Source organism: Lolium rigidum, chromosome 4 (genome assembly GCF_022539505.1).
Source record: "Lolium rigidum isolate FL_2022 chromosome 4, APGP_CSIRO_Lrig_0.1, whole genome shotgun sequence".
In the NCBI taxonomy this organism is placed as follows: Eukaryota; Viridiplantae; Streptophyta; class Magnoliopsida; order Poales; family Poaceae; genus Lolium; species Lolium rigidum.
This window is the reverse complement of record NC_061511.1, coordinates 193,797,344-193,813,531: the sequence shown is the minus strand read 5'-3', so window position 1 is coordinate 193,813,531 and position 16,188 is coordinate 193,797,344. Positions and strand designations below refer to the sequence as shown.

Here is a 16,188-nt window from a genome sequence, read left to right as displayed (position 1 = left end):
ACTATCATTAACGGGAACAGGATCATAAGCAATATTTTCCAATCTAGACAAATTATCAGCAACAGGATTATCAGCACCTTTCCTATCTACAATATGTAAATCAAATTCTTGCAAAAGAAGTACCCATCTAATAAGCCTTGGCTTAGCATCTTTCTTTGTCATAAGGTATCTAATTGCGGCATGATCGGTATGAATCGTAACTTTTGAATCAACAATATAAGATCTAAATTTATCACAAGCAAAAACTACAGACTAACAATTCTTTTTCGGTAGTAGCATAATTTCTTTGAGCGAGCATCAAGAGTTTTACTAGCATAATGAATAACATTCAGTTTTTTATCTACTCACTTGTCCAAGAACGGCGCCTACGACAAAATCGCTAGCATCACACATAATTTCAAATGGTAAGTTCCAATCGGGAGGTTCAACTATAGGGGCGGTTGTTAAGGCTTTCTTTAGAGTTTCAAAAGCTTCCTTACAATCATCATCAAAAACAAAAGGTACATCTTTTTGAAGAAGATTAGTAAGAGGCTTTGAAATCTTAGAGAAGTCTTTAATAAACCTCCTATAAAACCCAACATGACCAAGAACGATACGAATACCTTTAACATCCCTAGGATAGGGCATCTTCTCAATGGCTTCAACTTTAGCTCTATCAACTTCAATACCTCTCTCGGAAATTTTATGTCCCAATACAATTCCTTCATTAACCATAAAGTGGCATTTCTCCCAATTAAGAACAAGGTTAGTTTCTTCACATCTCTGCAAAACTTTATCAAGGTTTCGCAAGCAACTATCAAAAGAATTCCCATAGACAGAGAAAAATCATCCATGAATACCTCTACAATACTCTCACAAAAGCCATGAAAAATAGCGAGACATGCATCTTTGAAAAGTAGCGGGAGCATTACATAAACCAAAAGGCATACGCCTATAAGCATAAGTTCCATAGGGACAAGTGAAAGTGGTTTTCTCTTGATCTTTAGTTTTAACAGTAATTTGTGAAAACCCAGAATAACCATCAAGAAAGCAAAAATGAGTATTTTTAGATAACCTTTCTAACATTTGATCAATAAAAGGCAAAGGGTAATGATCTTTCTTAGTAACCTTATTAACTTTTCGATAATCAATGCACATTCTATACCCTACAACTACTCTTTGAGGTATGAGCTCATCATTATCATTAGGCACAACAGATCATTCCTCCTTTCTTAGGAACACAATGCACAGGACTAACCCATCTACTATCGGCAATAGGATATATAATACCAGCTTCAAGGAGTCTTAATACCTCATTTCTTACCACATCCTTCATCTTAGGAATTAGACGACGCTGAGGTTCAACAACGGGTTTCGCATCATCTTCCATATTAATGGCGTGTTGGCAAATAGAGGGAGAAATCCCCTTCAAGTCATCAAGAGTGTAGCCAATAGCACTTCGGTGTTTCTTCGATATTTCCAATAACCTTTCTTCTTCAAACTCCGAAAGCTTAGAACTAATAATAACAGGATATATTTTCTTATCATCAATATGAGCATATTTAAGATTATCGGGCAATGGTTTTAAATCAAAGACAGGATCTTCCTTTGGTGGTGGTGTTGTACCCAAATCTTCCACTAGGTAAATCATGCTTAAGAATAGGTTGACGAAGGAAAATTTCATCAAGCTCATCTCTTTCTTCCCTAAAAACTTCACTCTCACTATTCTCCAAATGTTGCTTGCAAAGGATTACTAGGAGCAAGAGCAATATATGCACCATTGTTCAACTTTAAAATCACTATTAGGCGAATCAATTTTATAAGGGGTTTTGGTAAATTTAGAGAAGTTAAACTCATAAGATTCACCGACAAATTTAGTCAAATTTTTCTCTTTCTTGCAATCTATAATAGCTCCACAAGTATTTAGAAAAGGTCTACCAAAAATGATAGGACAATATTTACTTGCAGCGAGAACCAAGTACCAAAAAGTCGGCGGGATATTTAATCTTACCACATAAAACTTCCACATCTCGAATAATACCAATTGGAGAGATAGTTTCTCTATTAGCCAGCCGAATAACCACATCAATATCTTCAAGTTCACAAGAACCAATTTCGTGCATAATCTCCGTGTAAAGCTCATAAGGAATAGCACTAATACTTGCACCAATATCACATAAACCATAATAACAATGATCACCAATTCTAACGAGATAGCATAGGAACACTAGCTTTCCTAGACTTATTAGGATGCGAAACAATATTAGAAGCATCTTCACGAGAAAATAATATGACCATCTTCTACATTTTCGGTCACAAGATCTTTAACAATTGCAACGAGCGAGGTTCAACTTTTATTTGTTCTTCGGGTTCTATAGGTTTCTTTTCACTTTGATGAACCGCACTATTTATAACGAGTACTCCTTCATTTTAGCGAGGGAAAGGAGTTTTTTCAATATAAGCTTCGGGAATAACATGATCAACGGTTTCAACTACAACACATTTATTTATAGATGAATCAATTTTATCTTTATACGGTTCATGATACTTATCAAAGTTCTTCTTAGGCAATTCATAATGAGAAGCAAAAGCCTTATAAAGATTTGCAGCAACTTGAGAATCAAGACCATAAGTAGCACTCATATTACGAAATTTATCGGTATCCATAAAAGCTTCAATGCATTTATAATCATAATTTATACCGATTCTCTATCCTTGTCGTTCTCCCATCCTTCGGTATTTTCTTGGATCCGATTAAGAAGGTCCCTTTTAAACTCTTCCTTGTTGCGTGTAAATGATCCGGAACAAGAAGTATCCGGCAAGGTCTTGTCTTGAAAAGAAAGTCTTGCATAGAAATTATCAATAATAATATTACCGGGAAGCTCATGAATGGGGCATTTGAGCATTAAAGACTTCAATCTCCCCCACGCTTGGGCAATACTTTCTCCTTCATGAGGCCAAAAATTATATATGCGATTCCGATCTTTGTGAATCTCACTTGGAGGATAGAACTTAGAATAAAACCGGGGCACAATATCATTCCATTCAAGAGAATCCCCATTATCCGATAATTTATACCAATGCGCCGCTTTACCGGACGACGATACGAGAGAATAGTTTCTTCCTCACTTCATCCATAGCAATACCTGCACACTTGAATAAACCGCATAATTCATGTAAGAACGGTAAATGATCTCCGGGGTGGACAGTTCCATCCCACGTATAACGAGTTACCCACTACACGTTCAATAATCTTCATAGGTATTTTGTATGGCATTTCTTCCTTACTGGCGCCTCATCCACTACCTTTGCGGTAGTAGTAGATTTCCCAAATAAACACTCAAGAGAAGATCTCTCCATAATGAGTTATAGCAACGAGGCAGAAATAAAATCAGCACAAACGGTAGAAATTTCCCTTACCAATTCCACTTACCAATAGCGCTTCACTCCACGGCAACGGCGCCAGAAAATAGTCTTGATGACCCACAAGTATAGGGGGTGTATCGCAGTATCTTCGATAAGTAAGAATGTCGATCCCAACGAGGAGCAGAAGGTGTTGACAAGCGGTTTCGATGAAGGATTCACTTGTAAATGCTCACGAGACAAGTATTCGGGGGTTTTGATGTAACGGATGAATAAAGTACGAGTAAGTAAAGTGCGAGAGTAACAATTGCAGCGAGTGGCCCAATCCTTTTTAGCACAAAGGACAAGCCGGTTTGTTTAGTTATAATGACCAAACGTTCTCGAGGACACACTGGGATTTTAGTCTAGTGCTTTCGCTACATACGGCTAATTAATCTTCATTGTTTTGATAAGTGTTGTGTGGGTGAACCTATGCTAATGTACCGCCCTTCCTAGGACTAATACATACTTGTGATTATACCCCTTGCACGCATCCGCAACTACAAGAAAGTAATTAAGATAAATCTAACCACAGCCTTAAACTCCGAGATCCTGCGATCCCTCCTGCATCGATATACCAACGGGGGCTCAGGTTTCTGTCACTCCGGCAACCCCGCAATTGGCAAACGAGTACAAGATGCATTCCCCTAGGCCCATAATGGTGAAGTGTCGTGTAGTCGACGTTCACACGACACCACTAGAAGAATAACACCACAACTTAAATATCATAACATTGAATATTACTCAACCATACTTCACTACTAACATTTAGACTTCACCCATGTCCTCAAGAACTAAACGAACTACTCACGAGACATCATATGGAACATGATCAGAGGTGATATGATAATGAATAACAATCTGAACATAAACCTTGGTTCAACGGTTTCACTCAATAGCATCAATAACAAGTAGAAATCAACACCGAAGAGTTTCCCCTATCAAACAATCAAGATCAAACCCAAATTGCTACAGCGGTGACGAGGTGCAGCGGTGGAGACGGCGGTGATGATGATGAAGATGATGGTGATGGTGATGGAGATGATGTCCAGCTCAATGACGGTGACGATGGCGTCGATTTCCCCCTCCGGGAGGGAATTTCCCCGGCGAGATCTCAGCCTGCCGGAGAGCTCTTTTCTCTGCGGTGTTCTCCGCCCCGCGAGGCGGGGCTGTGACTCTTCGCGACGTACCCCCTCGGCTTAGGTTTTCGGGACGAAGGAGTACGCGAAGAAAAGGAGGCGAGAGGGGGCTGTGGGCCCCCTCCTCACGGGGCGGCGCGGCCGGGCCTTGGGCCGCGCCGGCCTATGGGGTGGGCCCACCTCGGGTCCCCTCTTCTCCCCCTTACGGCTCCCTTCGTCATGCGGAAAAATAGGATTTTTCGTGTAATTCCCGTCAATTGTTGATCTTCCGAAATATTGCATTCGACGGTGCTTTTTCCGGCGAGAATCCTGGCTCCGGTGCGCGATCCTCCAATAATCATGAAACATGCAAAATAGATGAAATAACATAAGTATTATCTCCAAATATGAAATATATCAATGAATAACGACAAATTATGATATAAAATAGTGATGCAAATTGGACGTATCGGTGAACTACTCACACATCGATCCGGAGGCGATCATGGCGATGAAGAGACCTCCGGGAGATGATTCCCCTCTCGGCGAGGGTGCGGAGAGCGATCTCCTGAATCCCCCGAGATGGGATTGGCGGCGGCGGCGTCTCTGGAAGGTTTTCCGTATCGTGGCTCTCGGTACTGGGGGTTTCGCGACGGAGGCTTTAAGTAGGCGGAAGGGCAGGTCAGGAGGCGTCACTAGGGGCCCACACAACAGGGCCGCGCGGCCAAGGGCCAGGCCGCGCCGTCCTGGTGTGTCACCACCTCGTGGCCCCACTTCGTCTCTCCCTCGGACTTCTGGAAGCTTCGTGCAAAAATAGGACCCTGGGCGTTGATTTCGTCCAATTCCGAGAATATTTCCTTACTAGGATTTACGAAACCAAAAACGGCAAAAAACGACAAGCGGCTCTTCGGCATCTCGTCAATAGGTTAGTGCCGGAAAATGCATAATAATGACATATAATGTGTATAAAACATGTGAGTATCATCATAAAAGTAGCATGGAACATAAGAAATTATAGATACGTTTGGGACGTATCAAGCATCCCCAAGCTTAGTTCCTACTCGCCCTCGAGTAGGTAAACGATAACAAAGATAATTTCTGAAGTGACATGCTATCATAATCTTGATCATACTATTGTAAAGCATATGAGATGAATGCAGCGATTCGAAGCAATGATGAAGATAATGAGTAAACAAATGAATCATATAACAAAGACTTTTCATGAATAATACTTTCAAGACAAGTATCAATAAGACTTGCATAAGAGTTACTCATAAAGCAATAAATTGAAAGTAAATGCATTGAAGCAACACAAAGGAGATATAAGTTTCAGCGGTTGCTTTCAACTTCAACATATATATCTCATGGATAATTGTCAACACAAAGCAATATAACAAGTGCAATAGGTAAACATGTAAGAATCAATGCACACAGTTGATACAAGTGTTTGCTTCTAAGATAGAAAGAATAGGCAAAGCTGACTCAACAATAAAGTAGAAGATAGGCCCTTCGCGAGAGGAAGCATTGATTACTATATTTGTGCTAGAGCTTTTCATTTTGAAAACAAGAAACAATTTTGTCAACGGTAGTAATAAAGCATATGTGTTATGTATAAGACATCTTATAAGTTGCAAGCCTCATGCATAGTATACTAATAGTGCTCGCACCTTGTCCTAATTAGCTTGGATTAACACCGATTATCATTGCATAGCATATGTTTCAACCAAGTGTCACAAAGGGGTACCTCTATGCCGCTTTGTACAAAGGTCTAAGGAGAAAGCTCGCATTGGATTTCTCGCTTTTGATTATTCTCAACTTAGACATCCATACCGGGACAACATAGACAACGAGATAATGGACTCCTCTTTAATGCATAAGCATTCAACAACAGATTAATATTCTCATAAGAGATTGAGGATTAATTGTCCAAACTGAAACTTCCACCATGAATCATGGCTTTAGTTAGCGACCCAATGTTCTTCTCTAACGGTATGCATACTCAAACCATTTGATTGTGAGAACCGCCCTTACTTCGAGACAAGACGAACATGCATAGCAACTCACATGATATTCAACAAAGGTAAAAGAGTTGATGGCGTCCCCGAAAACATGGTTACCGCTCAACAAGCAACTTATTAAGAAATAAGACACATAAGTACATATTCTTCACCACGATAGTTTTTAAGCTATTTGTCCCATGAGCTATATATTGCAAAGGCAAAGAATATAATTTTAAAGGTAGCACTCAAGTAATTTACTTTGGAATGGCGGAGAAATACCATGTAGTAGGTAGGTATGGTGGACACAAATGGCATGGTTATTGGCTCAAGGATTTGGATGCACGAGAAGAATTCCTCTCAATACAAGGCTAGGCTAGCAAGGTTGTTTGAAGCAAACTCAAGTATAAAAGGTGCAGCAAAGCTCACATATGAACATATTGTAACTATTATAAGACTTTACATTGTCTCCTTGTTGTTCAAACACCTCAACCGAGAAAATATCTAGACTCTAGAGATCAATCATGCAAACCAAATTTTAACAAGCTCTATGTAGTTATTCATTAATGGGTACAAGGTACATGATGCAAGAGCTTAAACAAGATCTATATGAGCACAACAATTGCCAAGTATCACATTATTCAAGACATTAAACCATTTACCACATGCGGCATTTTCCGTTTCCAACCATATAACAATGAATGAAGTAGTTCAACTTTCGCAATGAACATTAAAGATAAAGCTAAGAACATATGTGTTCATACGAAACGACGGAGCGTGTCTCTCTCCCAAACAAAGAATGCTAGGATCCGATTTATTCAAACAAAAACAAAAACAAAAACAAACGAGACGCTCCAAGTAAAGCACATAAGATGTGACGGAATAAAAATATAGTTTCACTAGAGGAACCTGATAAGTTGTCGATGAAGAAGGGATGCCTTGGGCATCCCCAAGCTTAGACGCTTGAGTCTTCTTAAAATATGCAGGGATGAACCACGGGGGCATCCCCAAGCTTTGACTTTTCACTCTTCTTGATCATATTGTATCATCCTCCTCTCTTGACCCTTGAAAACTTCCTCCACACCAAACTTCTTACCTTGTGGAGCTCTTTCTGTGTGCCATTCAGAGTAATTTGTCATCATATCATCAAGAAGCTTTGTTGCCGCCCCCAAAGTGATGGACATAAAGGTACCTCCAGTAGCTGAATCCAATAGGTTCCGCGAAGAAAAATTCAATCCTGCATAAAAGGTTTGGATGATCATCCAAGTAGTTAGTCCATGGGTTGGGCAATTCTTCACCAAAGATTTCATTCTCTCCCATGCTTGAGCAACATGTTCATTATCTAATTGCTTAAAATTCATTATGCTACTTCTCAAAGATATAATTTTAGCGGGAGGATAATATCTTCCAATAAAAGCATCCTTACATTTAGTCCATGAATCAATACTATTTCTAGGCAGAGATAGCAACCAATCTTCAGCTCTTCCTCTTAAAGAGAAAGGAAACAATTTTAATTTTATAATGTCACCATCTACATCCTTATACTTTTGCATTTCACGTAGTTCAACAAAATTATTAAGATGGGCAGCAGCATCATCAGAACTAACACCAGAAAATTGCTCTCTCATAACAAGATTCGATAAAGCGAGGTTTAATTTCAAAGAATTCTCTCTGTAGTAGCAGGTGGAGCAATAGGTGTGCATAGGAAATCATTATTATTTGTGCTAGTGAAGTCACACAACTTAGTATTCTCGACAGTACCCATTTCAGCAGTAGTAAATAAAACAAACTAAATAAAGTAAATGCAAGTAACTAATTTTTTTGTGTTTTTGATATAGAGAACAAGACAGTAAATAAAGTAAAACTAGCAACTATTTTTTTTGTGTTTTGATATAATGCAGCAAACAAAGCAGTAAATAAAATAAAGCAAGACAAAAACAAAGTAAAGAGATTGGATGTGGAAGACTCCCCTTGCAGCGTGTCTTGATCTCCCCGGCAACGGCGCCAGAAATTTGCTTGATGCGTGTAGTTGACACATCCGTTGGGAACCCCAAGAGGAAGGTGTGATGCGCACAGCAGCAAGTTTCCCTCGATAAGAAACCAAGGTTTAATCGAACCGGTAGGAGTCAAGAAGCACGTTGAAGGTTGATGGCGGAGGAGTGTAGTGCGGCGCAACACCGGGGATTCCGACGCCAACGTGGAACCTGCACAACACAATCACGAGAACTTTGCCCCAACATAACAGTAAGGTTGTCAATCTCACCGGCTTGCTGTAAACAAAGGATTAGATGTATAGTGTGGATGATGATGGTTGTTTGCGAAGAACAGTAAAGAACAATTGCAGCAGATTGTATTTCAGATGTAAAGAATAGGACCGGGGTCCAATGTTCACTAGCGGTGTCTCTCCCATAAGATAGCAGATGTTGGGTGAAACAGTTGGGCAATTGACAAATAAAGAAGGCATAACAATGCACATACATATATCATGATGAGTACTATGAGATTTAATCAGGGCATTACGACAAAGTACATAGACCGCTATCCAGCATGCATCTATGCCTAAAAAGTCCACTTTCTATTTATCATCCGAACCCCCTCCAGTATTAAGTTGTAAACAACAGACAATTGCATTAAGTATGGTGCGTAATGTAATCAACACAAATATCCTTAGACAAAGCATCGATGTTTTATCCCTAGTGGCAACGAGCACATCCACAACCTTAGAACTTTCACATCATTGTCACTGATTTAATGGAGGCATGAACCCACTATCGAGCATAAATACCCCCTCTTGGAGTCACAAGTATCAACTTGGCCGGAGCCTCTACTAGCAACGAGAGAGCATGCAAGAACATAAATAACATATATGATAGATTGATAATCAACTTGACATAGTATTCAATATTCATCGGATCCCAACAAACACAACATGTAGGATTACAAATAGATGATCTTGATCATGATAGGCAGCTCACAAGATCTAACATGATAGCACAATGAGGAGAAGACGACCATCTAGCTACTGCTATGGACCCATAGTCCGGGGGTGAACTACTCACACATCGATCCGGAGGCGATCATGGCGATGAAGAGACCTCCGGGAGATGATTCCCCTCTCCGGCGAGGTGCCGGAGGCGATCTCTGAATCCCCCGAGATGGGATTGGCGGCGGCGGCGTCTCCGGAAGGTTTTCCGTATCGTGGCTCTCGATGCTCGGGGGTTTCGCGACGGAGGCTTTAAGTAGGCGGAAGGGCAGGTCAGGAGGCGTCACGAGGGGCCCACACAACAGGGCCACGCGGCCAAGGGCCAGGCCGCGCCGCCCTGGTGTGTCACCACCTCGTGGCCCCACTTCGTCTCTCCCTCGGACTTCTGGAAGCTTCGTGCAAAAATAGGACCACGGGCGTTGATTTCGTCCAATTCCGAGAATATTTCCTTACTAGGATTTGTGAAACCAAAAACAGCGAGAAAACAGACAAGCGGCTCTTCGGCATCTCGTCAATAGGTTAGTGCCGGAAAATGCATAATAATGACATATAATGTGTATAAAATATGTGAGTATCATCATAAAAGTAGCATGGAACATAAGAAATTATAGATACGTTTGGGACGTATCATGAAGTAATCTTGTTACCGAAAGTTAATGAGGTAGAAAGGATTCAACAATATAGACCTATTTGCCTCTTAAATGTAAGTTTCAAGATTTTCACGAAAGTGGCCACCATTAGACTTAATACGGTTGCGGATCATGTTGTCCAGCCATCACAGATAGCCTTTATGCAAGGAAGGAACATCCTTGATGGAGTGGCGGTCTTGCATGAGACGGTACATGAGATGCATTCTAAGAAATTAAATGGGGTTATTTTAAAACTAAATTTTGAAAAGGCGTATGATAAAGTCAAGTGGTCTTTCCTACGGCGAGACACTCAGGATGAAAGGTTTTTCTCCAGAGTGGCGCGCTCTAATAAATGATTTTGTGTATGGAGGTAGTGTCGCAATCCTGGTTAATGATGACACCGGCCACTATTTCCAAACACGAAAAGGGTTACGCCAAGGGGATCCGTTATCACCGATGTTGTTTAACATTGTAGCGGATATGCTGGCTATACTCATAGAGCGGGCCAAGGCTGATGGCCGGATTGAATGAGTGATTCCACATCCGGTTGATGGTGGTTTATCTATACTTCGGTATGCCGACGATACAATTCCGTTTATGGATCATGATCTTGAAAAAGCTCAAAATCTGAAATTAATTTTGGCGGCTTTTGAGCAGTTGTCAGGATTGAAAATCAATTTCCATAAAAGCGAATTGTTCTGTTTCGGTGATGCCCAAAACGATACGGCTCTGTATACAGAGTTGTTTGGTTGCGGGCAAGGCCAAATTTCTATTCGTTATTTGGGTATTCCGATTCATTATCGGAGACTTACAATCGCGGAATGGAAATTAGTGGAAGAAAGATTACAAAAACACCTTAGTAGTTGGAAATGTAAATTGTTGTCCCTGGGAGAAAGATTGGTACTCATTAATTCGGTACTCACAAATATGGTACTGTATATGTTATCATTCTTCATCCTACCGAAAGGAATTCTGCATAAACTCGATTACTATCGATCCACATTCTTTTGGCAAGGGGACAGCGAGAAAAAAAAATATCGACTGGTTAAGTGGAGTATAGTTTGTAGTCCCAAAGATCAAGGAGGACTTGGAGTTCATGACCTGGAGGTCAAAAATTCAGCTCTACTGGGTAAATGGCTGTCTAAGCTACTTACTGAGGATGGGACTTGACAAACTATTCTTCGGAGAAAGTATATCGGTTCGAAGACATTATCCCAAGTGGTTTGGAAACCTGGAGATTCTCACTTCTGGGCTGGCGACAAAAAATGTTTTCTTTCGCCATGGTACTTTCTCAATCAGGAATGGAGCACAGATACGGTTCTGGGAAGATGCTTGGCTAGACAATGCACCCTTAAGTGAACAGTATCCTGCTCTGTATAGGATTGCTCGTCGACAAGGTGATACCATTGCTACTGTAATGGCTACCTCACCTCCGAATGTGACGTTCAGACGGGTTTTACTTGGACAAAGACTTGTGGCATGGAATACCCTAATTCAACGGCTCGGAGATATTCATTTATCGCCTGAACCAGACGAATTTAGATGGAACCTTCATGTAGATGGTACTTTTTTCGTAAAATCTTTCTACAATGCGATCCTCCTTTCTGATTTACCAGTTGATAGTAATAAGAAGATTTGGAAGATGAAGATACCATTAAAAATTAATTTTTTTGGATGGTATCTTCGTCGTGGGGTTATTCTCATCAAAGACAATCTTGTTAAGCGGAATTGGCATGGAAGTACACGATGTGTTTTTTGTCATCAGGACGAAACAATCAAACACTTATTCTTCCAGTGCCAGTTCGCGAGATCTATATGGTCAGTCATCCAAGTAGCGTCTACCCTGTATCCTCTGACTAGTGTCGCCAATGTCTTTGGCAATTGGCTTCATGGTATAGATTCAAGGTTTAAGTTGCTTCTTAGGGTGGGGGCGCTAGCAATTATCTGGGCGCTTTGGCTATGTAGAAACGACAAGATCTTTAATGACAAACTTTGCTCTTTGTTGCAGGTCATCTACAGATGTACAGGTATTCTCCGTTCATGGTTACCTCTTCAGCGAGTGGAGAACCGAGACCTATTTACGGAGGTCCGTACACGGTTGGAGGCTACGGCGAGGGATATTTTTTCCCTACATGGGTGGCAGCATAGTCTACGGATAGATGCCCCACCTACACCTTAGGCGTTATATGATTCATTGTTCCGATATGTATCTCGCCTAGTTTTTATTATTTATCCTTTTGGACTTGAGATAAAAAAACGGTTGTGTGCATCCTGATTATGCAGAGGCTGGATGTAATTACTTCTTAAAGTAATAAAACATCCTTTATCGAAAAAAGTTAGCCACTCTTTAGCTGCCTTTGGTGTAGGTCGATGCATTCTGCGGTCTGGTTAGGGTCAGGACCGGACAACATCCCGACTCTCCGTCGGCGAGATTGTAATCCCACTGTTTCGCAAAACAAGAAGAGAGATGATCAGTAGTGTCTAGTGGTCGATCCGAGCCGGCCGACCACGAGAAGTTCGCAACGCACCATGTCACAATTTTACTCTCACGAACGAAGCTGCTAGCGACTACCCAGTACCCACAGCCAGCAACGGAGAGGAGGGAGACCACGCGCGCGCGCACGACACATCCTAGCTGGATCTGATGGTGCCTCACTCGCTCCTCGCCGTCGTCGCGCTGCCTCGCTTCGCTGGTGCCGGCGGGCGGGCGTGGCGGCGTCCGTGCACCGGCCGCGCGGGGGCAGCCGGGCAAGAAGATGGAGCAATGCCACCGGCCGTTTCGTCGCCGCGCCGGCGCGGCAGGAGAGGTTCTTCCGGGAAAGGGAAGGGTGCAGCAGGGCAGCCGGCCCTGGCCGACGCCGCCGGCGCAGGAATAGAAGTCTCGTGCTCGTGGAGAGACCCGCGCTCGTGAGGATTTGGGCCGGGCCGAGAAAAGAGCCCGCAAGCCCACCTTGTGCCCAAAGCCCGGCACGGCGATGGTGTGTCAGGCTGGCACCTTGAAATACTTGGCGCCCGAAGGTAACCGCCTCAACTCTCAGCAAACATCGCTCGCCTCGCCTCGAGCGCCACCTCTCCCTCCACCTCGCAGCGGCCACGGCCTCTGCTCTTCGGCGGTCCAGCAGCGCCGGCAGCAACCGATGGACCAGTTCCCGGACGGGTACCCGGTGCGGCTGCGGAGCGCCGTGCACGGCACCTACCTACGCGCCGACAAGGACGGGGATGGCGTCTCCCTCGGCCGCCGTCGGAGATCCATGAAGGTGGCGTGGTTCGTGCACCGCTACTACGGGGACTACCAGCACGTGCTCCTCCACAGCGCCGCCTACGGCCGCTACCTCTACGCCACCGACGCCCCGGCGCCGCTCGGCTGCCTCGGCTTCCGCGTCGCGCAGCGGAGCTACGACGGGCTCGAGGATGAGGCCATCAGGTGGCAGCCCGTCAGGGTCGGGTCCCGGGGCGAGATCCTGCTCCGCCGCCACGTCGCCCAGGGCGGCCCGGACAGCTACGGCTACCTCCGCGGCAACGGGAGGTACCTCATCTGGAACGACAGCGTCGTCAGCGTCCACGACGTCGACAACATCAGCACCATGATGCGCTGGGTGGTGGAGCCCGTCCCCATCACCGACCGCATCCCCCGCCTTCCACGTCCGACTAGGGTGAGTTCGCCATGCCCGCCCGCTTCTGGATTCTTCTCGAGTTGCTTTCGGGATTTGGTGGTTCTAGAATGTCGTTAATCTTGATCGGAAATTTAACCGCGGGGATCGCAAATGGTGCTAAATTCATTCGCCTCGGAGCAATCCTTGGTTCTGTTGGGGCTTTGGGAGCAGTTCTTGGTTGGTTGCCACCTCTGTTTCTTGACTTCCTGCGCCTCCGTATTTCTTTCACCTCCTGAATATAACCATGCTTCTCTGCAACGCAGCTCCACCTCTCCGTCCTTCTGCACTCGCGGGTGGTGATGTTCACGGGGAACGGCGAAGGGTTGTACGCCAACGACATCTCGTTCACTTTCAGGGGAAGGTCCGTGCACCGCCTGAGGAACGAGCTGGTCAGCCGGCTGGGCATCCCAGGGAACGTCTCCAACGACCTCGTCATGTACGTCCGAGCGGGCAGATACGGGCGCAACACCCCACTCGGCGTCAACCTATCCCGCAGCAGAGAGACCCTCGTAATCACGCCGGAGCCAGGTGAGACACCCTGATATATCTACTGGAACTGGCAGATACTATTTGCTGCATGGCCATGCTCTTTTGGTGTTTGTATTACCGGAGTGCTAATCTGCATGTGCTTTTTATCTACAAAATCTCCCTGTGCTTGGAAACCTTATACTGAAACCGTTACAGTTCGGATCAGATTATTCTAAATGGTAGTGTCAAGAAACTATTGTAGTCACTAGAACTCGGGAATCGTAGTCTGAGAACAATGTACTGAAACTGTCACTGAGTTCCTTCAGTTAGGACTTTTGGGAATAGTAATGAACTGTTGTAGTCTTGTAGATATGAGTAGTAAAGGTAGCTGAACCTAAACAATAGGTATTTACATTGTGCCTTTTGGATTTATCAGTCTGTGTATGCTAGAAAGTTGCCTAAAGCTAGTTGGTTGCTGGGGAAAATCATTTCACCAGTCACTTGAAATTAATGGGTCTGAAACAACTGTCCCAGGTTCATATGATTCAGTTCTTCAATTTAGTAACATTTGCTGCTACTGAAAAACATTGGAACTTGAAAACCCAAATCAGCTCACTCACCTCAGTCCAGCTTCACAAAGAAGATACTGATTTATACTACTGTAATTGTTTTGGCCTACTGTAATTGTTTTCAATGAATGTGAGCAAAATTCAATGCAGCACTACATGAAAGCTAGTTTCTGCACATTAAATTATTTACAGGTTTTTATACATCAGCTGTTTTCTTGATCTTGCTGTTGACTTGTTTTAACAATATGGGATCATTGATCTGTTGCAACAGTTGCAGTTCATGTGGCATGCTGCCTAACTCTTTCGCTAATTTCTGCTAAATACTGCTTCACTATTTCTCCTAATTCAGCAAACGGTGGGCTGCGATACCCGGATTTCGATGCAGAGTAGAGAAAGAACAGAGCAGGTCTCCTTGCCTTACAGTTCACCTCTTCAGAAGTGTCGCTGCCTCGGACACTGCGACATGAGAAATCTTAATTTTTTTTGCATAGAGATATAGGTTGAGAAAAACTCTGTGGCTCTTGTGTTTCTGGCGAAACTTATCTGTTCTAGTGACATTGCTTTGACCTAACGGTTCTAAAAGTTCAGAACCTGTTTGAATAATAAAGCAGTGACATTGGTCTGTAATGGCCGCGTTCTTATTCTGGCAAAAACTTCATTTCTGTTAGCTGCATTTATCTTGGATGTAGCATTTGAGTTTACCTGTGCTGTATGAAGTTTCACTCCAACCAAAGGCATCACCCTTTCTTTCTATTCTTCTTTGTTGGTTATTTGTGACAACAGCAACCTAGACTTACCATTTTGTGTTGGCCCAGTTAATTCTCTGATCACTAGGGTGCAAAATTCTGAAGTCGAAAAGGTTATCTGAAATTCGAATAATAATTCTACCATGAAGGTTGTTCTCAGTTTATGCATCCTTCTCCATTCTAGTTTCAGTACACTGAACACTGCAGTTTTCTTTTGAATTCTGGACATGCAGTTAACTCTGCTAGTTATATTGTTGCAAATCTTTGTTATGAAAATCGTGGCGCAGAGGTGGGAGGCGACTCAAAAATTGTGCATATTATCCTTGCAACTTAGTTCTCGCCACAACAACATGTATTGCACGATCTCGTGCAAGCCTAGGTTTGTGTGGATGCCACTAGCCCAATTATTCGACATGAGTTCATCCATAGTTATCAGAATCATGATTCAACTATGCGATTTTACAACTTTACAACTCAAATTGTGTTGATCAATTCTAAGATTATATTAAGTAGGATTTATATGGTTTTATGATTTTGATAGTTCCGATTCTACGGTTTACGATCCTATCATAGAGGGGAGGTTCCGATATGATTAGGAATCACAATTCTGTCAACCAAGGTCAGTCAGCAAAAGTTTAGAGCTT

General features: G+C 43.0%; 1 protein-coding gene across 1 annotated transcript; it reads left to right on the top strand.

Annotated features, from left to right (window-relative positions):
• The first annotated feature begins 13,245 nt into the window (after positions 1-13,245).
• Positions 13,246-14,303, top strand: LOC124647976. Its single transcript, XM_047187814.1, has 2 exons — positions 13,246-13,761; positions 14,025-14,303. Exons 1-2 carry the CDS (start codon positions 13,246-13,248, stop codon positions 14,301-14,303), a joined length of 795 nt encoding a protein of 264 aa, XP_047043770.1.
• Positions 14,304-16,188: the final 1,885 nt, after the last annotated feature.